This window comes from Pygocentrus nattereri, chromosome 5 (assembly GCF_015220715.1).
Source record: "Pygocentrus nattereri isolate fPygNat1 chromosome 5, fPygNat1.pri, whole genome shotgun sequence".
Lineage (NCBI taxonomy): Eukaryota > Metazoa > Chordata > Actinopteri > Characiformes > Serrasalmidae > Pygocentrus > Pygocentrus nattereri.
The window spans coordinates 4,100,172-4,121,878 of record NC_051215.1 but is presented as its reverse complement, the minus strand read 5'-3'; the positions used below and the strand labels follow the sequence as shown (position 1 = coordinate 4,121,878).

Here is a 21,707-nt window from a genome sequence, read left to right as displayed (position 1 = left end):
ACCCCTCTCCTGCCCGCCCCCCCTCCCCCTAGACTGCCCTGAGACCTTAATCCTGTTGGGACAGGACTCAGGGGGCGGGACAGAGAGAGAGAGAGAGAGAGAGAGGGAGGGCCTGCAAGTGAGTGAGGGAGATTGTGAGTGAATGCTTGAGTGTGTGTGTGTGTGAGAGAGAGAGAGAGAGAGAGAGAGAGAGAGAGAGAGAGAGAGAGAGAGAGAAGGAGGCTGGACGTGTGGTTGGGCTTTGGCCGAGTGTGAGGTGACAAGAGGCTATAACTGCCGGGCGCTCACAGTAGTTGTGTTATGTTATGCAGGAGATTCAGGACTCTCTGGACGACTGGGCAGTGAGTCTGTCCGAACTGGGCACCATGAAGACGGACCTGTCCCAATACATCATCACCGAGGACGTCCTGCTGCTGCAGGAACAGGTGGACCATCTGCACTGCCAGTGGGAGGAGCTCTGCCTAAAAGTAAGTGAAATAATGAAAATACACAGAAAGTCCGAGAGAGAAAGAGAAAGTGTGTTAGAAGGCTGTGACACCGAGTGGCACTGAGAGAAATGCTGCATCAGTAAATCTTCAACTCCATTATTTGATTCACTGATGACTGGAAAATGATTCAGTGCATCATAAAATCTCAAATTTCAACACGATTCAGTTTGATTCTTAAGAGAAGATTCAGTGCATCCTAAAATTGCTAATGTAACGACAGTTTGATTTAATTCGGTGCTGTAGGAAATGATAATGTACACAATGAAGTTTCTAACTAGAATACGGTTCTTTTCAGTTAAATTCTTAGGAAATGATTCAGTGCATCAGGGAATCTCAGGTTTTGTGGCAACTCAATTCAGTGCTTTACGAAATGATTTAGTGTGACATGAAGTACCAAATATTGCTATGATTCAATTTGATTCTTTAGGTAAAAACTCAATGCATCACAAAGTCTCCAATATCTCTATGATTCAGTTTGATTCTTTAAGAAATGATTCAGTGCATCGGAAAGTCTCAAATATCTCTGTAATTCAGTTTGATTCTTTAGGTAAAAACTCAATGCATCACAAAGTCTCCAATATCTCTATGGTTCAGTTTGATTCTTTAGGAAATGATTCAGTGCATCAGAAAGTCTCTAATATCTCTGTGATTCAGTTTGATTCTTTAGGTAAAAACTCAATGCATCACAAAGTCTCCAATATCTCTATGATTCAGTTTGATTCTTTAAGAAATGATTCAGTGCATCGGAAAGTCTCTAATATCACTATGATTCAGTTTGATTCTTTAGGAAATGATTCAGTGCGTCAGAAAGTCTCTAATATCACGAAGAGTCAGTTTGATTCTTTAGGAAATGATTCAGTGCATCAGAAAGTCTCTAATATCACTATGATTCAGTTTGATTCTTTAGAAAATGATTCAGTGCGTCAGAAAGTCTCTAATATCACTATGATTGAGTTTGATTCTTTAGGAAATGATTCAGTGCATCATAAAGTCTCCAATATCTCTGTGATTCAGTTTGATTCTTTAAGAAATTATTCAGTGCATCAGAAAGTCTCTAATATCACTATGATTCAGTTTGATTCTTTAGGAAATGATTCAGTGCATCATAAAGTCTCCAATATCTCTGTGATTCAGTTTGATTCTTTAGGAAATGATTCAGTGCATCATAAAGTCTCCAATATCTCTGTGATTCAGTTTGATTCTTTAGGAAATGATTCAGTGCATCATAAAGTCTCCAATATCTCTGTGATTCAGTTTGATTCTTTAGGAAATGATTCAGTGCATCATAAAGATCTAAATTTCAATTCGGTTAAATTTTCACATGTAAAAGTAGCCTGAGAATTTTTGCTTTAGCCAACAAGTGATAACATTATAGAATATTGTTGTAGATGATTGTAATTTATGTTATAATTATGATCATTTAAGTTGAATTGTTTTTTGAACATCAACGTATACTGGATGATGTAGTCAGTGTGTGTGTGTGTGTGTGTGTGTGTGTGTGTGTGTGTGTTGTGTGTGTGTGTGTGTATATGTTACAGGCGAGGCTAAATTGGCTAACCAAATGAATTAAACATCAAAACTGAATTCTGTAATTGGATAAAGGTCATCTGACCCGGTCATGTGCTTCATCAGCAGTTTCGGTGGTTAGTCAGTTCAGAAACAAACAACTTGAGTGCAGGAATTCAAATTATTTCTTAGTGTATGTTGGAGAACGGCAGGCGGCTCCTAAAGCAGACAAGCCTTTGAACTTGCTTTGCTGCCCAACTAAATAACCTTAATCAACTGTGTATCTTTAATAACTGCAGAACGACTCATGTTGTAGAACGTGCTGTATTTTTATACCTTTAGTCCCTTTTAATCAGTGTTTATATTCTGTGGTAGATCACTCTCACTGAGGTTAATTGAAGGTCTGTAACAGTCATTTGGTTTAGACTTTGATGAACTTTTGTTTTTAGAGTTTGGAGTGAGGAGAAGACGTGGGACGTGGCCGGGCATGTTTTGGGGTGGGGTCTTTTGGGGGTCGCAGGGGGGCGTTAGCATTGGAATGGAGGAACAGATGGTAGAGAGAGTGGAAAAGAGAGAGAAAAGAAACAGGGGGTGTGAATAGGAGCAGGAGTTTGGGGCCCTTTTGTTTTGGAAATCACACACTCCCTGTCTCTGTCGCATGCTGAAATGTGTGTGTGGTTTGGGGGGGGGGGGGGGGGGTTGCTAGGCAACGATGAAGCCAGGCCATGGCAGCTGTTGCATTTGTAAGTTATGCATTTTAATTAACACTGTTGACTCACAGCCTCGGCGCGCTGCAGAGTGGCGGTTAGTTCATTATCTAATTGATGCGCTCAGTTCAGTAGAGTCTCTACTGGCTTCATTGTTCAAAGCCAAGTTGTTGTGTTAGGGAGTTCCCACTCTGTTTGTGTTTGTTCGTATTCATTCCATATGGTCGCTGTCCAAATAGACACATTCACAGAAAAACTTTCAATGTAAGTTAATCATATATAATATTTATCACTGTTGTTGGAAGCAAATCTTGAATCTCTAAAATGGATAACTTTACAGGAAAAGGAAAAAACACGCTTTACTTTTAATGTAAGTCAATGGAACCAGAATTTTTCCCAGGTCATTTTAGGCCATTTCTTTTTGTCCATTCATCATGAAATTCACGCACAATTTACACAGTAAAAAGTGCTTTCAAATTATGTCAAAAACTGAAAAACATCAAAAATAGAGATACGAGGTTTTCTTCCGACAGCGAAACCCCCTTACCTTGTGAGTTAATGTAAAGGAATTGAACTCCTTGTTATTTTGGAGCATTTCTATTGGTCCATTCATCATATCATTTTCACAAAGTGTAAAGGACAGCTGGTGTGTTAAAAGGAGCTAGAAAAATAAAAATGTACATGATTTTCTGTGGACAATGACAAAATATGGGTCATATTATTATTATTATTATTATTATTATTATTATTATTATTATATAGAGGCACTCATGTATTATAAATGTGGAACGTATTGGTAGTACACATAGACTCTAACACACACACACACACACACGGACACATGGGACACACTGTTATTACAGTTTGACATGGACCCCACATCCTGACAGTTTGTGTGTGTGTGTGTGCAGGTTGCTCTGCGGAAACAGGAGATTGCTGACCGGCTGAACGCGTGGATCATCTTTAATGAGAAGAATAGGGAGCTGTGTGAGTGGCTCACTCACATGGAAAACAAAGTGTCTCACAGTGCTGAGCTCAGCATTGAGGAGATGGTGGAGAAGCTGAAGAAGGTAAGAAACCATCCAGCCAGGCCTGGTCCACTCAATCAGGACGCAGTCCACAGCCATGCTGGCCTTTTGGAGTAATTAGACTTTGTGCTTTACTACACTGCGTTATTCATAGCTTGTTCCCAGGAACTTCCGCAGCGGTGCAGCAGTGGGTTTCAACAACATGAAGCCACACAGAACCAACTTTAATGCAGATGCATGTAAACAGTCATTCTAGTGTGACATTCGCAAGTTTTAAAACATGTAGAAACGATAAATGTGTCCAGACGATGAACAGAGCTAAAGATGCTTCTAAAATGACTGAGAAAGCGGTTGAATGTCAAAAAAATGAAGCTGAAATAAAAATGAGTATCTATAATACCTCGTATTTAAAACGAGTGTATAAAATCTAATAATGATAGCTAATGGAATAATAAAAATCATTGGCGGAACAAATTGGCGGAACAAAACCAATTTTGTCATTTTTCAGTTTTTATCATAATTTTATCATAAAATGCCTCTTACCCTTTATACTGACTTGTAAACAATGTCTGGTTCCATTGACTTACACTAAAAGTAAAGTAGGTTTTCTCCTTCTCCTGTAAAGTTACCATTTTGGAGATACGAGGTTTTGTTCCGATAACAGCGACATGTTTTTACTGAATAAAATATAATATAATATAAAAGTTATTTATAAGACGAGTTTTGATATAAAGGTGCTGGACGCTCACTGATTACGTTTTATTGAAAACTAACTCAAAGGAGCCTCTTATTGTTTTTACTTGATCTAAAGCCAGATGTTCCTCCACCAGCAGCTTTTCACAAGTAAACAACAACAGGAAGACGATATGCTGATCCTTTATAAAACTTTTAGAGTCATCAAACTCTTCAGACGTCTGGTTCCTATCACCATCATTGTGAGCATTGTTTCCCTAGAATGGGGCATTTCACAGCAAACCTCTCGGAATATCTTTGTTTACATCTTATTGGTTTATTAAAGTGTACATCTTAAAACACGGGTGGAATACTTCTTTAAGGCTATAGCTAGAACCACTGGAGAGAAACTAAGCATTGCAAGATAAATAGAATGGAATATCTTGGAAAAATTCGGAAATTCCTGGAGGAGTGACCAATTTTGCAATGACCAGTCTGTTCCAGTGGTGGACAGTAACTAAATAAATGTAATTAGTTTCTGTACTTTAGTATTTTTGGTGTATCTGTACTGAAGTTTCTCCATTCTGGACTTTTTCCTTTCACTCCACTACATTTCAGAGTCTAATATCCGACTTTTTCCTCCTACATTCTGAGAAATCTGTCGTTCCTTTTGGTTTCTGTGTGTATAAAAACGTAACATGTCAAAACGAAAGAAGCGCAAAGCCAGAGCACCAATCAGGGCCCAGCGGTCACTTTGTTTAGAGCTGGTTTTGACCTGTCGGTCATACCGACCCAGTGCAGCACGCGGTTCAACGTCAGCGCAGCAGCGTAAAACTTTGGGAGAGTCTGTTCAACATAAATGATGAACTAACCTAACTTTGTGTAAATAGAGCACAATATAGAAATATGTCCACATATGCAGTCGAGACTGACGCGGCTTTTTTCTGAATTTCTACAAACACCATTTCATTTTATAGTAAATGAGTTTGGGCTGGTTTATGTTTATGAACAGACGCCTACAGATCAACATAGTAAAGGAGCTCATCTGTGATCCTGAGTTTAAAGCCAGTTTTTATTCAACTTAAACTTGGAACTAAGTTGTAAATAAATCTGAAACAGAAACTTTGCTTGTGTGTAAAAAGTGATTTCAGAGCCACTCGGTTCTCCCTGATGGAAACTGTTTACCTTCAGTGTTTTGTGCTTCTGATCATTTTAATAGACGTCAGCGTCACGAATTAATGACGTTCTATTAAAAGACTGGTTTACCAAGAGAGACGTGATGTAAATTAACGATTCTCAAAATTAAAATGCCATGTATTTTGCAGGATAAATCATAAATAGAGCACAACATGGCCTAGCATATTGGAACAAGTGCCCTAAAACAGGCTTCCTCAGTAGGGCGTAAGAGAGAAGAAAAACACTTTATAGGGAGCGAGTGAACTTGTGAACTTCTCAAGGCCAAAGACCGAGATGGAAAAGTACCAGCATGTGTTAGGATGCGCCTGGCACAATGTTTTCTTTAAAAAATGATTCAGACTAGGCTTGGAGATAATGGTTTCCACAAGACCCCATATGATAAACGTATGAAGGTCAAATTGGATGTAATGGTGGTGTCATGAAATCAGGAGATATCAAAAAAGAGGTGGGGCGAGGTCACCCCACCTTCACCGAGAGTATAAAACATGTGTACGAACCCTGTATGTGTGTGTGTGTTGTCTAAAGGTCTTTGGAAGAACATTCTCCATGCTCAAAAATGGAATAAATGACCTGCACTTCTGATTTCTGAAGAGTCTTCTCGTATTTCTTAGTTCATTCGATTCTTTTTATTTTCTTTCAACAAACAATTGAATTCGTTTTATTTTACAAACCATAAATAATACTTAGGCCTGGTGGTCAAACAAGTGTCGAGTCACGACAAACGCTGGAGGACTTTCACCTGAAATGAGTTCATGAAGCCAGTCTGGTTACAAAAATGATAACAGGACATCAGAGCCAGAATTACTCTTTTAGTACTTTTACTTTATACTTAAGTACATTTGAAGGTAAATACTTTAGTACTTTTACTCAAGTGGAGGTCTAAAGGGAGGAACTTCTACTTTTACTGGAGGAATATTTTACCTTGGGTGTCTCGACTTTAACTCAACTACATGGTTTGTGTACTTTGTCCACCTTCGAGGAAAATCACTGAATCTGAAGAACAACAAATCAATAAAGATGAAGTCAAGATGAAGTCAAACTCCACTTTAAACCAAGAAACATCCAAAATATCACATACACTCTGTACACAAAGCCCCCTGATCCAGCTCATTGGCTTTCTGCTTGTAGACTGACCTTTTGGCCAGGCTCATGAGAAAGCTCACTGCGTGTTTCTAAATGAGAACTTGGCAGCAGGAGCTAATTTGAGCCATGAAGAGTGAATAGTACTGGCAGAGGAACGTTAGAAGATGCATTTGCAGCACTTAAATGTCTTTAGCCTGAAGTCCATTTACTAGATCTATAACCACAAATGCTTTCTCCTTTCTTAACCTCGGTCATTATGTTTCCTTCGTCCTCTGTAGGACTGCATGGAGGAGATTAACTTGTTCAGTGAGAATAAGACTCATCTGAAGCAGCTGGGAGAGCAGCTCATCAGCGCCAGCAATAAGACCAAGGAGACCGAGGTCAACGACAAGATCAAGGACATCAGTGACCGCTGGCAGCACCTGTTTGACCACATCGAGGCCAGGTAAGACCACAGAGGATGCTCACAGTCATTGTCATGACGGTATAAACTAAAGTTGAATTTAATTTAGAGAATAATTCAAAGAGTGATTCAGTGTGTTACTTATTAATTCAGACTCAGCAAGAGAAGCAGCACAGCATGCCCACACTGTCACACTGCCACCACCACGCTTCACTGTTGGTGTGATGTTCTAATGACCTCTGTCTTCCAAAAAGTTCCACTTTTGGAGCATCAGTCCACAGGACATTAATCCGAAAGGTTTGGGGGGTAATCAAGGTTTTTTTTTGACAAATATGAGACAAACTTTGATGTTCTGCTTGGTTCACAGTGGTTTTTACCTTGCGCCTTTTCCAGCGATACCATTTTTTCCTGTCTCTTTCTAATGGTGTTATCAAGCTTATCTGAGGCGAGCGAGACCTGCAGTTCCTGAGATATTTGTCTGGGTTCTTTTGAGACATTCTAGATAAATCATCAGTGAGGAATTGCAGTAGTCTGACCACTTCTGAGAAGATTCACAACTGTTCCAGGTTTTCTCGATCTGAAGATGATGACCCTGGAGTCGTGGAAATGAAATGGCTTTGTAACCCTTTCCAGACTGATATATTCCAATAACTGTCTTTCTCAGCCTTCTTGACATTGCTGGAAAAAAGCTCTGCATAAGTGATGTTTAGGTCCAACAGGGCTGGCAGTACTCAAGTCTAATTTGATCATTTTGCGTAAATGCGGTTGCAATTATATCATCACACAGGACCCGTTAGTGTTGGATAACAGTCTTTTAAACACTGTATTTTGTGTTTACTCAGGTTGCCTTTGACTAACATGCGACACTAGAAGAAATCAGAAGGGGGCAAATACTTTTTCACAGCATTAGGCACCAACTTCAAATCCGTAAAACAAGCCTGATTACAAGTACGAGTGGGCGGGGCCAGGGTGGAGCTTGAGCAGGACAGGGCCTATCAGTCCAGCAGTTAGTTAGCAGGTTTGGGCCGCACATTTGAGCAACACGCCAACAAACCCTGCTGGACTCTGAGTTTGTAGGAGTGGAGCTGGACACCTTTATAGTAAGAATGCATGCAGAAGGTTCTTTAAGGAACCTCAGAAAGAAGAGTACACATTAATCTGCATCAGCTCTACAGTCTAATCTCAGACCCAGTCTCAGTAGGAGGCCTTCAGGAACAGCTGATACGGCCGTTCCAAGGCTTAACTGTTAGCTCCATAGATTATTACTGTATGATATAACAGGACTGGACATGGATGATGTAACCAACATGTACAGCACTCTGAAAGCGTGAACAAAATACTGTGTTACCCTGTTCTTCAGTGGTCAGGACCCCCACGGACCCTCACAGAGCAGGTACTATTTGGGTGGTGGATCATTCTCAGCACTGCAGTAACACTGACGTGGTGGTGGTGTGTTAGTGTGTGTTGTGCTGGTCTGAGTGGATCAGACAGCAGTGCTGCTGGAGTTTTTAAACACCTCAGTGTCACTGCTGGACTGAGAATAGTCCACCAACCAAAAATATCCATCCAGCAGTGTCCTGTGGGCAGCGTCCTGTGACCACTGATGAAGGACTAGAGGATGACCAACACAAACTGTGCAGCAGCAGATGAGCTGTCATCTCTGACTTTACATCTACAAGGTGGACTGACAAGGTAGGGGTGTCTAACAGAGTGGACAGTGAGTGGACAGTGTTTAAACACTCCAGCAGCACTGCTGTGTCTGATCCACTCATATCAGCACAAGTAGAGTGGAGACAGATAGAGAGAGAGAGAGAGAGAGAGAGAGAGCTGACTGAAAGCCAGTGCTAATGAATAGAGGTTGCTTAGAGTGGCTGAAGAGCTATTGCACGAGACAGGGTGGATTGTGGGGGAGGGGGCGGGTTCTCCGCCTGTAGAATGGACAGATGGCGGCCGTGACTTTCGGTCACGTGTTGCCAGCCGGCGTGTTGTGTTTGCGTGGGTGTCTCTTGCTCTCACGTGCTCTCTGTCTTTCCCAGGCCTGATATCTGTGCCTCTATCTGTGTCTCTACCATTACCTCACCAACCGGTTCCCTCTCTCAGGCTCACTGTGAGCTTCAGTTGTCTCTGTCCTTCCAGTCTCCCTTGTTCTAACTAAGGTTCTTGGTATTTGTGTCACAGTTCAGGAAAGACTCTCACAGTTCACTCTTAATCCTTCAGAGAGCAACAGATTCTCACTGTTCTCTTGGGTCCTTCCTGCGCTTTCAGTTCAGTTCGGTTCGGTTCGGTTCAGTTCGGTTCGGTTCGGTTCAGTTCGGTTCGGTTCGGTTCGGTTCGGTTTGGTTCGGTTGAGTTCGGTTCGGTTCGGTTGGGTTATAGCCACTCGCTATACTGTGTGAAAGACTCAGGCACCCCAGACACGTTTTCAAAATCTGTTTATTTGTGTAGTTTGTGTGGGAATTTGCTGAGAAAAGTGTTAATATTTGAATAAACAAAATGTATAGAATATTAATCAATAATGATTTTGTGTATATATATATATATATATATATATATATATAAATATATATATATATATATACAAAATCATTATTGATTGATAATAATAGAATAAATAGTGATTTTCTGGATGTTATTGTGTTTGTTTACCCATCTCCAAGCCTCTCCTCGAGGAAGCCCAGTACTATATGTAGTTATAAAGCAGCTCCTGGTTTGACCAATCAGTGCTCAGTAAATTGAGCTCATGATGTCATTGATGATATTAACGAGTCTCTGTGGCGGCTGTGAAGGTGTCCAGGAAAAATATGGACCAGAGAAATTCTTGTTACTTTTTCTGTTTATTTGATTTATGAATACGACTTTATTCTAATGTATATTGTGATAAACTCACTGCTGAGGGAAAGTGTTAAAACATTTGCTTAGATGCCTAATTAGTTTATCTTTTTTCCAGTTATGTTTTTATGGCTTACAGTGACATTCCTGGCCCACTACTGGCTGAATTACTGCCTCCCACTGAGTACGGGCCCGCGGACCACTAGAGGGTGCTTCATGCTACAACAATGTCAACAGGAGAAATGTTAGATTTAGTGACTATATTTTAGATAATTATACTTGACGACGCTCTTTTTTGCAGTGTATGTAGTGTTTTGCAAAAGTTGAGCTCAAATGAGCTTTTGTTGGTTTTCTAAGTGTAAATTAGTGAACACGTCCTTTATAAACCTTCTATTTTTTTAAATTTTACATTTTAATATGGATACTGTTTATTTGCTATTTCACATACTGGGGCAAAAAATCATAGAAAATCAGGCCTGTGGAAAAAAATGATGGCGTGTTTTATATTTAGTTTTTTGTCCGCAATATGTTAAAGTTAATAAATAGAAATTATACGCGATGATGTGCAGAAAAATGTCATATTTACACTACAAAAATAGTTTACTGGTAAGTAAAATTGTCTTAAATCTAGTTAATATATCAGTTATCCCTCATTGAAGATGTTGTACACTTATAAGATTATTTCACTAATTTGAAGACATTTTTCACTTGTTTTGAGCAAGTTTATTAAGTAATTAATATATATACACATACGTACGTATATACGTATATAATTTTGCTCGTTTTAAGAAATATGCTTGCAACCAGCAAAATGATGTGGCAATATAGTGAGATAATTTTACTTCAATCAAGTAAAAACATGTAGAAATAAGTTTTATAATATTATAATATGAGAAAATGAGAGACATTGGATATCGTCTCTGTCCAAAGGAAAACAAGTATCTCCAAAATAGCCAGTTTACAGGAGAAGGCAAAAACACTCTTACCTTTCAATGTAAGTTAATGTAAAGAGATTTTACTCAAAGTGATTTTAGAGCGTTTCTTTTGGTCCTTTCATCATGAAATTCTCACACAATGTAAAGGACAGCTGGTGTGTTGAAATGATGTAGAAAAATAAAAATCGACAAAAATAGAGACACATGGTTGTCGTTGGACAGCGACGATATTTAGACTTGATTTAAGATGATTTCTTTTGTTAATATGTCATTTTTTCCCAGCGTAAGTGTAAAACGTCAACAAAACCTAATGTGTCTGGGGTGTTCAAACTTTTGCAATAAATAAAAGCCTTTAAAAAAAAAGGTCTTTAAACAACCATGTAAGAAACGTTCTCCGTCATGAAGAAGAACCATTTAACCTGGCAAAGAACCATTTCAGCATTCAAATGGTCGTTAAGGTTCTATACAAATCCACTGAACAGCTTTGAGTGAGAAATAACTATAAAACTAAGAGGTTTAATTGAGCAGCTTACAAGATTTTAGGCTTTTTATCAAAACCTTTGAGGTTCTAAACTTTGCTAGATTGAAAATCAGTTGTTTATACTGAGTTAAATAAGCGTGGTGGGTGTGAAGGTGGATGATGGTGCTTTCCTAGGTCAAATTTTTCAGCGGTGCACTTTTTAAAAAAGACTTTGTGTGCAGTCTGAGGCCTCCAGCTTCTGCTCTGTTGGAGGATTGTGCTCTTTAAGTGTTGATGGAAAGCTAAGACGGGCTTTGCAGGTGCAGTGTGAGGCTTAAAAGTAGCTTTGTGGGTCAGTGGTTGAGGCGGCACGAGACTGCAATGAAATCTGGCCTGTATTACACAGTGCTGTGCAAAGACCTCAGCCTCTTTAACTCCTTGGGATCACCGGTGGCTCCAAAACGCACTTCGTCATGTTCTTCATAACGTTCATATTTCATAAGCTCCATTCAGAAGCTGGGCGTCGTGTGAGGCTGTAGCTCTTCTCTCCAGTCTAATAGACGGTGACGTCATTTTAAACCCTTATAATAAAAGAAGCTGAACTTTGTTTTTCTACTGAAAGTCGACCCGTTTTTCCCCAAATCTGGGCTCTAAACTATAAACAGACGGCGTCTCTTCAGTGATCTGCTCTGGAAACATCACTTTTAGAGAACAACACAAAGAGCGGCGGAGATTTTTGGCTTTCAGCAGTAAATTGTGAGCGTACAGTGATATGTGGAGATCATAAAACACACGTTCTGTTCATTTCACCAAATAAATAAATAAATCAAATAAAAATACTGAATAATTTGCCTTACGATTTGGGCACATAGACTCAGATGGACAAACCGAAATATACCTACGAGCATAAGTAGTTAGACACCTGAGACAATTGTTTAAGTTAAATTCAAGTGATTTCTCTGGGATGTAAAAGTGCCTGTAGAACATTTTAACCCTGCACACTAGAAGTTTTTCATTTGATTTAATGAAAGATTCACTACATATTGCTCAAAACTAAATACGTGACTTCCTTAAGATGAGCGCTCTGGAAATGGTACAACTAACACAAACATGCATCAAATTACAGTGTACTGTTTATTTGTTTATGTAAATTCATTGTTGTTTTTTGAACAAATAAGTGTTTACTGTCCAGATAAATGGCCTCTTTTCTCAGATGACTTTTGAATGTTATGGAACACAAAATTATGCATGGAGTATGAGCATCTTTGTCTGAACAAAACCTCATGTTTATGAAACTTTGCAGGGGATGGAAAAGCAATAACTAATGTTCCTTCATTTTCAAGTAGATTATTATCATTTCTATTGATCCATTCAAATGTGGGCACAATGTAAAGAGGAGTTCCAGCCTAAGACTAAAGTTGAATGTCGTATTTGTTGTGTTATGCAGTATTCGCTAGTGCAGCATCATATCCCTCTCATAGAATCCACAATTTTGTTGTATTTTCATTCATTGCACAAGTACATCACACAAATACTGGAAATCCCTGTGGTGCCGCCCAGGACTGATACCCCGCCTATGCGCTATAGCTATATATGAGCTACTATAGCCTAATGAAACAAAGCTGGCGCTAGTGAAACTCTTACCTCAGTCACTGAACGAAATCCTAAAGACATCAGTTTCATTTCCAACTTCTACTCTTATTTTAAACTTCTACTCTCTAACCACCTCCACTCGGCCTGCAACCGGTTTACCTGATTTCTTACCGTTTTTATGTTATTTTCATTATTTTATCATCTATTTGTTGACATTTATTCATATTCTTCTTCTTATCTTAATTATTTTTGTCATTTTAATAAATGTATTAGTTTTTTTTAGTGGGATCTATTTTTACTCTTTCAGCTGAACAGAGGAACCGTATCTGCCTGGCTTATTTCAGCTTTTAGCTTGTTGTCCTCGTCTGTTAAGTCATTTGAGAAATCCATTCTCTCCAGCTGACAAAACAAACAGAGTCATTTCAAAACTCCAGCCAGTGGTAGTTTATCAAAAGTTCCTCCCACCTTCAAGATCCGTCATCAGAAGGGGATTTGCCGCTCTTTAAACTGTGAAATACTTAAATATCGTTATATTAAACTTAAATATCGTTGGTAATTCAAACATTTCTCCTGCTGAGATTACTGTTAGCATAATTTAAGGTTACTTAACTTAATTCTAGGCTTTGTTTACTTGTTTTAGGCATTTTTCTATGTAAAATGATCTGACTACACTGGCAGTGTTGCTTGTTATAAGAAATGGGCTTGAAACCAGCAAAATGATCTGCTAGTATAGTGAGATCATATTTCTTAAAACAATGACCTAAAACAAGTGACAAAATGTCCAGGAATACACTAGATAGTCTCGTTATAAGCACAACCATCTCCAAATGGGGAATGTTAGATGTATCTACTGGAGCTAAGATCATCTCTGTCAGTGATTTTTAGTGTTCAGTCGTCTTTCTTACCTTATCTTATGGTTACATTGTCTTCAGTTTCCCTTTTTTTCTTTTCTCTCTGCCTTTTTCTTGTTTTTCTCGATTGTTTACTCATGTGTTTGTTACTGCACTGTTTTTGTTATGTATGATATAATCTACTGGACCCCAGGAAGAATAGCGACTATCGCAATAGCAGCCACTGGGGATACTAAAAATAAACAAAACAAAAATTTTCACTGGACAGGACACCATTTTTTTCAGTGTAGCGATGACCTCAGCACGGCTGTGGGAGGACAGTAAGGATGTGACCAGATGCAGCAGTGGTCATTGTTCTTGGCTGCAGTGGCTCTTTAAAAGGCCGCTGTTCTTTTGCATGATGTAAAGAATGGACTTGTGGTTTTGATATGATGATATTCATGTGATACTATATTGCCTTGTTTTTTGAAGGGGTGACCCCTCGTGCACCGTGAGCTCATTTGTTTTCAAGATGGTTTACATTATGGGATGTTTCCACAGCTCCAGCAGGCCTAGACATGTCTCTGCATAGCTTTACATGGACAGAGGGTTGGTCAGCAGATGGGTGGGTGGGTTTGTGTGGGCGTGTGTGCAGTCAACTCTACAGGGGAGATTAGATGAGTTGACTCAGGCTCGTCGTCTGCTTTTGTCACTTAAAATCACAGAGGTTGCTGGGTCACCCCTCTGGCATTCACACACACACACACACACACACACACACACACACACACACACACACACCCCGCACACTGGGCAGCTGCCGTCTGGTGACTCGGACCTTTGTGTCCACCCGTCATCCTGTAAGTCCTCCGTCTACAGCATTGTGCCTCACAGCCAATCAGCTTCAGTCTCCTGCTCCTGTGCTGCTCTCCTATTGGCTGAGAGATTGGCTGGCTTTGTGTGCTGAAGAGCGTGGTGTTCGCTTGGAGGGAGGCAGATGTTCTGTCAAAATCTCCTGCCACACACACTCAGCTCCTTACTTACTGCTGTTGCCCTTTGGTTTGAGGTATTAATCTTTAATACGACAAACTTAGTTAAAGAAATATTTCATGCAAAGATTAATACAGGCACTTGTTGTAGACCTGGGAAGTTAGACAGTTGGATGGATTGATGGATGGATGGATGGACAAACAGACAGACAGACAGACAGATAGATAGATAGATAGATAGATAGATAGATAGATAGATAGATAGATAGATAGATAGATAGATACCAACAGACAGAATAGATAGATAGATAGATAGATAGATAGATAGATAGATAGATAGATAGATAGATAGATAGATAGATAGATAGATACCAACAGACAGAATAGACAGATAGATAGATAGATAGATAGATAGATAGATAGATAGATAGATAGATAGATAGATAGATACCAACAGACAGAATAGACAGATAGATAGATAGATAGATAGATAGATAGATAGATAGATAGACAGATAGATAGATAGATAGATAGATAGATAGATAGATAGATAGATAGATAGACAGACAGACAGACAGACAGACAGACAGACCGTTTTCAGGTATTTTAAACCACCAGTTGGTGTTTGATTATAAGCTTTTAACAATAGTTTGGAAAAGAAAACTCAAATTATTGCATTAAACCTGCTCTTCACACCAAGCCAGACACTTTAATAACCATCAATGTTACAAATAAATCTACCCAAATAGTTAGCACATAGCACATAGCACATGGCTGCTAACAAACCCCTTTTTAACACCTTATAGAACAAATCAGGAGGAGGCAAAGTGTGCCCAAACTTTTGATGGGCAGTTGCAGAGCGTGTACAGATGTGTGTTGGCAGAATGAGTTCCTTCACAGAGCTGAGCTAAGAGGATTGAGTCCACGCTGCATTATCTGTGATCCTTCGTGCATAAATGCGCTGAATGGAGATTGAGGTGCTGACCTGATGTGAAGACAGAGCGTGGAACGGGCTTAACGCACAAAAGACTCCATCTCCTCCCGGCGCTGAAGCGTGTTTTCAGTGTTTCTGGCACACGTCGCCTGGCTATTGTCACGCCGACAGAGAGGAATCCCGACTGATTACCTCATTTATACCAGAACGATCAATAAAACAAAGACAACGATTCAAATTTAACTTCTTTATAAATCTACAGCGATTAGTTGGCAGTTTGTGTGATGGACACATCCGTCTTTGAGTCTTTTAAAAGATACATAATTTAATGCAGTAATTATTCTGATGAATATTTATGTAATTCATAAAAGCAAACGTTTAATTTTACTACATATACATGAAATGTGTAACTACAAACGTGCACGTTGGTGAGATGCTGCTGGTGTGGGTTTCCTCTCTTTCAGTGATGCTCACAAAAGGGATTTTAGCTCCACCTTGTGGACAGTGTTCAGACTGCTGTACATGGCTTTATAACGGCCTACGGATTCCCTGTATATAGTTATTACAAACTCAGTCACTAAGAATGGAATTGTAATCAGACATTTTAATCAAGTAATCAGGTTTAGAGAGGTAGTCATGACAGCCGTATGGTTTTTATATTACTTTTCTATATAGTCTTTTTAAAGCCTTCCTACTTAAAACTAGTCTGACTAGAGTTGCTGGTAGACATTGTTTTGCAAATTCTTTCAGTTTTGCTGCACCAGATGTTCTGAGGATGTACAGCAGTGGTTTTATCTGGACGTTGTGTCAGTATTTGAGGGTTGCATCCCTTTTGCTGTTCCCCTAGAGATGCCATTTGTTGGTGTTTTCTCTGGACTGGGTAATCTGGTCAGGTGAGGTTTAGGTTTAACTGGCTTTAGCTGGCTGAACGTAAGCTCCGGACAACCTGTGTAGCACCGTCCAGCTGGGCTGGCCATATGCCAGTCACTTCAACACACACACGTTATTTTTATACACTCTAAACTCGTCCTGCAGTTTTCAAAATATCGGCGCGGAACCAACTTTAGAATGTTCGGCCTGATTATAAGAGGTGTGCTTTTGACTGGATGCAGGGTTTCCGCATGCCAGGCATTTAAAGTTGAATTTTTTCCCCATAGGAATGAATGATGGAATGCTTAAGAAATGCAAGTATACTAGCAACCACCTGGAACACCATGGCAATCACCTCCAATACCACAGCAACCACATAACACCCTAGCGACCACCGCAGGTGGTCTTAGCAAGCTCCTAGAGACCACCTGGAATACCAAAGCAAGCACCTATCAATACCCTAGCAACCACATTATAAACACCCTGGCAACCAAGATGAAGATAGATATAAATAGAGAGATAGAGGGGTAGAGAGAGATAGAAGGAGATGGAGAGGTAGAGAGAAAGGATATAGAAGGAAAGAAAGTAAGAGGGAGAGTGAAAGGAAGGAGAGAGAGAGAAAGAGAGGGACTGGCAGTGAGAAAGGAGTGAGAGCGAGAGTGGGGCAGAGAGAGAGAGAGATGTAAAGAGAGTAGGGGGCAGTAGAGGAGGGGGCAGTGTGCATCAGCGTGCAGCAGAAAGTGTGCGATAGCCCAGGCTTAGCTGAAATGCTCACACTAACGAGAGAAAACCATGGAGTAGCTACACCGGTCTGTGAGTGAGTACCACCTGCTACCCTTCACAATGGACACAACGCGCAAGAAAATGGGCCGGACAGGGGGATGGGCAGTGCTTTTGTGTGGGCATCATGCTGATTGAATGAGTGGCTATGGCTAGCCAGCTGTCAATGGGTTATAATGCAGTAAGGCTAGTCCTGCGCTAGCATACAGCTGTGGATGCAGCGGGCGTGATTACGAATGCATGCTGTGCATTATGCATGAGGCGAATGGTGCAGATTTGCAAGCCGTGAAGTATAACGTGCAAGCTGAGCTATCAAATGCATGCATACCAGTGCATTTTGCCCAGTTTGCACATCCTGCAGTTTGTGCAGATGCAATTATTCTAGGTTTATTTTAAGCTGGGCTTATTTGACATTGCAGTGATCATCAAAATGATGAAGGAATGCATGAGACATTCTCTTGGGCATGGGGCTTGTTTTTGCTAGAGGACATGCAAACCCTGCAGAAGTCGCATGTGCAGAAGCATCGTCAGTGGGTACAGCAGCGTTTGAGCTTCCAACATGTCCTCACTGCCACGTAACGCACTGGTTTGTTTTGGTTCCTCCTCCATTGCAGTCACGTGGCGGGGTACAGTGGGTGCACGTCACTGGGATTGCACCATGGATGAGCGTCCTTAGCATTTGCATAGGGAATGGGGGTTTACACTCAGGAAGTGAAACAGAGAGAGAGACGGAGAGAGAGAGAGTGAGAGAGAGAGATGCCAGGGATAGAGTGGAAAGAGAGGTAGAGAGAGAGAGAGAGAGGGAGAGAGAGAGAGAGAGAGAGAGAGAGAGAGAGAGAGAGAGAGGTAGCGAGAGAGAGAGAGAGAGAGAGAGAGAGAGAGAGAGAGAAAGAGACAGAGAGAGTGAGAGACAAAGAGAGAGAGAGTGAGAGAGAGAGATGCCAGGGATAGAGTGGAAAGAGAGGTAGAGAGAGAGAGAGAGAGGGAGAGAGAGAGAGAGAGAGAGAGAGAGGTAGCGAGAGAGAGAGAGAGAGAGAGAGAGAGAGGTAGCAAGAGAGAGAGAGAGAGAGAGAAAGAGACAGGGAGAGAGAGAGTGAGAGAGAGAGGGAGAGAGAGAGAGAGAGAGAGAGAGAGAGAGAGAGAGAGAGAGAGAGAGGCCAGGGTAGAGTGGAGAGAGAGGTAGAGAGAGGTAGAGAGGGAGTGAGAGAGCTTGAGTGTGAGGGAGCAGTAGAGAGAGAGGCAAACATTGACTAATCAGGCCTGTAACCACTGGTTGTATTATGTTGATATTTTTAATTTAGGGAAAAAGATTAATAAAAAATACCAAAATAATTCAACCTCAAATTGCTAAACATTTCTGACGGCAAAGCACTCAACAAAAAAGATTTTATGATTGTAACTTTACAAGTGACGGGCTCATCTGAGTGAATGTTAAATCGGTGCATCGTTCAGACCAAACGGCATCCTCACTTTGTTAAACAAAAGCCCTAATAATGTAGTATAGAGTAATTAAGGCCTCTGATTGGCCAGAGTCTCCCGGGAACTCTAATTAAACCAGTCAGAAGGGGCAAATCATAGTTTGCACTTGAGGTTAAAACACATTGTACTGTCTGTACATCTGTATATTTCAGACTGTTAACTGACTTGGACTTTCTTTTGCTTTGAGTTATCTTAACTGTGTTTATTTCATTGAAATGAATGATTAAACAGTCCATTTTGTGACTAGGCAAACCACCATAACACTCCTCTGACAGTTTCCACACAGTTTTAGCACAGAGCTGAAAAACGCAAGCCGGTACACGACTAGCCAACACAGCTTTGAACAGCTGTGCACACATAAAATCATCATATTTTTCATTAAAACGCAAAAAAGTTTCCTTCATTGCGGAAAATGTGTTTCGGTAGTGACACTTCATGATTCCACACTGATTTTCAGACTCGCTGCTCGCCATGTGGCCATGCTCTAAAATGTAGAGAAACTTACAGACAGATTTCTTTACAGTGGTGGTGATAGAAACCAGGAATCTGTCACGATTGGCCCCTCCCAGTCCTGTCCATGTGCGGTTGTTTTGGTTTTCTAGTCCTGCCCCCTTGTTTCATGACTCCACCCCTGATAGTCTCCACCTGTGTTTGCACCTGTCCCTTGTTACCCTTGTATTTAAGCCCTGTGTTTTCCCTGGTCTGGTGACTGGTCGATGTTTGATCGTGCCGTTTGTTTGATGTATGATGGTGTTATCTGCTGTGGCGTTTGTTCTGGTCTGCTTGTTCTGTTGAATTCTGGAGTCTGTCAGGTCAGCCCCCCGATCTATCCGTGTTGGCTCTATGACTTTGGACCGTTATCACCCTGATTTTGGATTTGCCCTTAATAAATCTCGCTTGTCTCTGTGCATGCGTCCGCCTCCTCGCTCCCCGTTACAGAATCACCATGACTATTATATATATATATATACTATCCAAAACCATCACTGGATCTACACTTGTCTTCTGAGTTTTACCCTTGTGTAATACTATGTGGAATTACATTACCTTGTCTACCTTACAATATGTAAATTTTAGAGATGGACGTCTGGTTCCTATCACCACCACTGTGAACATTTCTGACTATGTAAGTTTCTGTAGAATGGTGTACGTGTGATGTGACTAGATCATCTCTAGCATATCTAGTGCCTATATGGTCAAAGCTTATAATTCTCCATTCATTGCCTGATTATATACACGATATGGCATTTTTAGCTACTCTGAACTCTCTAGAAGGATGCTGAGGTTCTGATTTTGCCCGGTTTCATTTTCATGGTGAAAAGCTGAGGCGTACTGGTTTCGTGGCTGAAGCTAAAAAAGATGCTCATGATAACTGGAGGAGTATTGATCGTTGATTGATTGACATTTTTAGCAGGTTTGCGGACCAGAATTGATCGATTGATTGCCCGATTGATTTGTCAGGGTGAGGAAGCTGAAGGAGACGCTGGTGATGGTGCAGCAGTTGGATAAAAACATGAGCAACCTCCGGACGTGGCTGTCCCGGATAGAGGGGGAACTTTCCAAACCCGTCGTCTACAGCGCCTGCCACGGCGACGAAATCCAGCGCAAACTGGCTGAACAACAGGTACGTCCTACAAACCATTCCAGTTCCAGTTTGGACCACGAGAGTTTTAATCTGTGCTTTTGACAAAAGTTTGGAAAACAATTGATATTTAAAGCAAGTTCTTCATAGGTAGGAACATGAAGCTAAGTTGGCATGCACCAAATTTGATTTTGCTTACATAATTGAAAAGTAACAATAAAATGTACATTTGAAAAGAAGGATATACGTCTCCAAACCTTTGACAGGCAGTGTTGTAGCATCAGTCCAGCGGCTTATTGAGTTCAGTTCACTTGTTGTGAGGCGGTCATAGGTGTGCATATATTGTGGATTTAACAATGGCTTCAAATACGGCTCAGCCAATCAGATTTTAGGACCGTTACTGTCTGTTTTATAATGTGAATTATTGCACTTATGATCATCAGGAGCTACAGAGGGACATTGAGCAGCACACGGAGGGCGTGGCCTCAGTGCTGACGCTGTGTGACGTGTTACTGCATGACGCCGATGCGTGCGGCAGTGATGTGGAGAACGACTCCATCCAGCAGACCACCCGCAGCCTGGACCGCCGCTGGAGGAACATCTGCGCCATGTCCATGGAGAGGAGGATGAGGTGAGAAACCCCTCCCTTTCAGCTCCACCTTGCTGCTGTAGTTAGAGACTGTGGCCCGTCTGCTGATGCACAGTGTTAGTCGTCTTCTAGCTCTTCTTCAGTGGTCAGTTTCTGACCACAGATCCACTCTAGCCTGGATAATATGGGAAAAATGTATATTTACACTCCACTCTCTCTGCTGCCCCCTGCAGGATCGAGGAGACATGGCGTCTGTGGTCTAAGTTTCTGGAGGACTACTCTCGCTTTGAAGACTGGCTGACCACAGCAGAGCAGACAGCGGCTAACCCGGCCAGCACTGATGTTCTCTATACCTGCGCCAAAGAGGAACTCAAGAAGTTTGAGGTGAAGTAGCTCTAATATTTAGTTTTTATGGCAGTTAATTTGATGTTGTATTGAATTTGACTGGTCATAATGATGATATCTCAACTTTCACAATTTGATTAGATTCTTTTTAAACATTTTGGTTCCCTAATGTGACTTAAGGAGCTACTACTGGAAGTAGACAATACAGCAAGCATACATTTAAAAGGAATATAAAAAAAATTATATTGCACAAAAATATTTTTGTATTTTGTATATTTGTTTACTCTTATTACATTTTACTACTAAATTCTGAATTATTTCCAAAATATTTCATGCCATTTTCACTTTATTATAATGGTCCACTTTGGAAATGTCCATCTTGTTTACAATATATATTTAAATAAATAT

General features: G+C 40.6%; 1 protein-coding gene across 9 annotated transcripts in view; it reads left to right on the top strand.

Moving 5' to 3' along the window:
* syne2b (spectrin repeat containing, nuclear envelope 2b) overlaps positions 1–21,707 on the top strand; it is a 218,823-nt gene that overhangs the window by 179,257 nt on the left and 17,859 nt on the right. For all 9 annotated transcript variants that reach the window (XM_037538458.1, XM_037538456.1, XM_037538459.1 and 6 more), the window contains 6 exons: positions 312–467; positions 3,613–3,771; positions 6,960–7,126; positions 20,245–20,407; positions 20,809–20,996; positions 21,188–21,338. In XM_037538458.1, the coding sequence (XP_037394355.1) occupies positions 312–467; positions 3,613–3,771; positions 6,960–7,126; positions 20,245–20,407; positions 20,809–20,996; positions 21,188–21,338 (984 nt within the window). The remainder of the gene's footprint in view (positions 1–311; positions 468–3,612; positions 3,772–6,959; positions 7,127–20,244; positions 20,408–20,808; positions 20,997–21,187; positions 21,339–21,707) is intronic.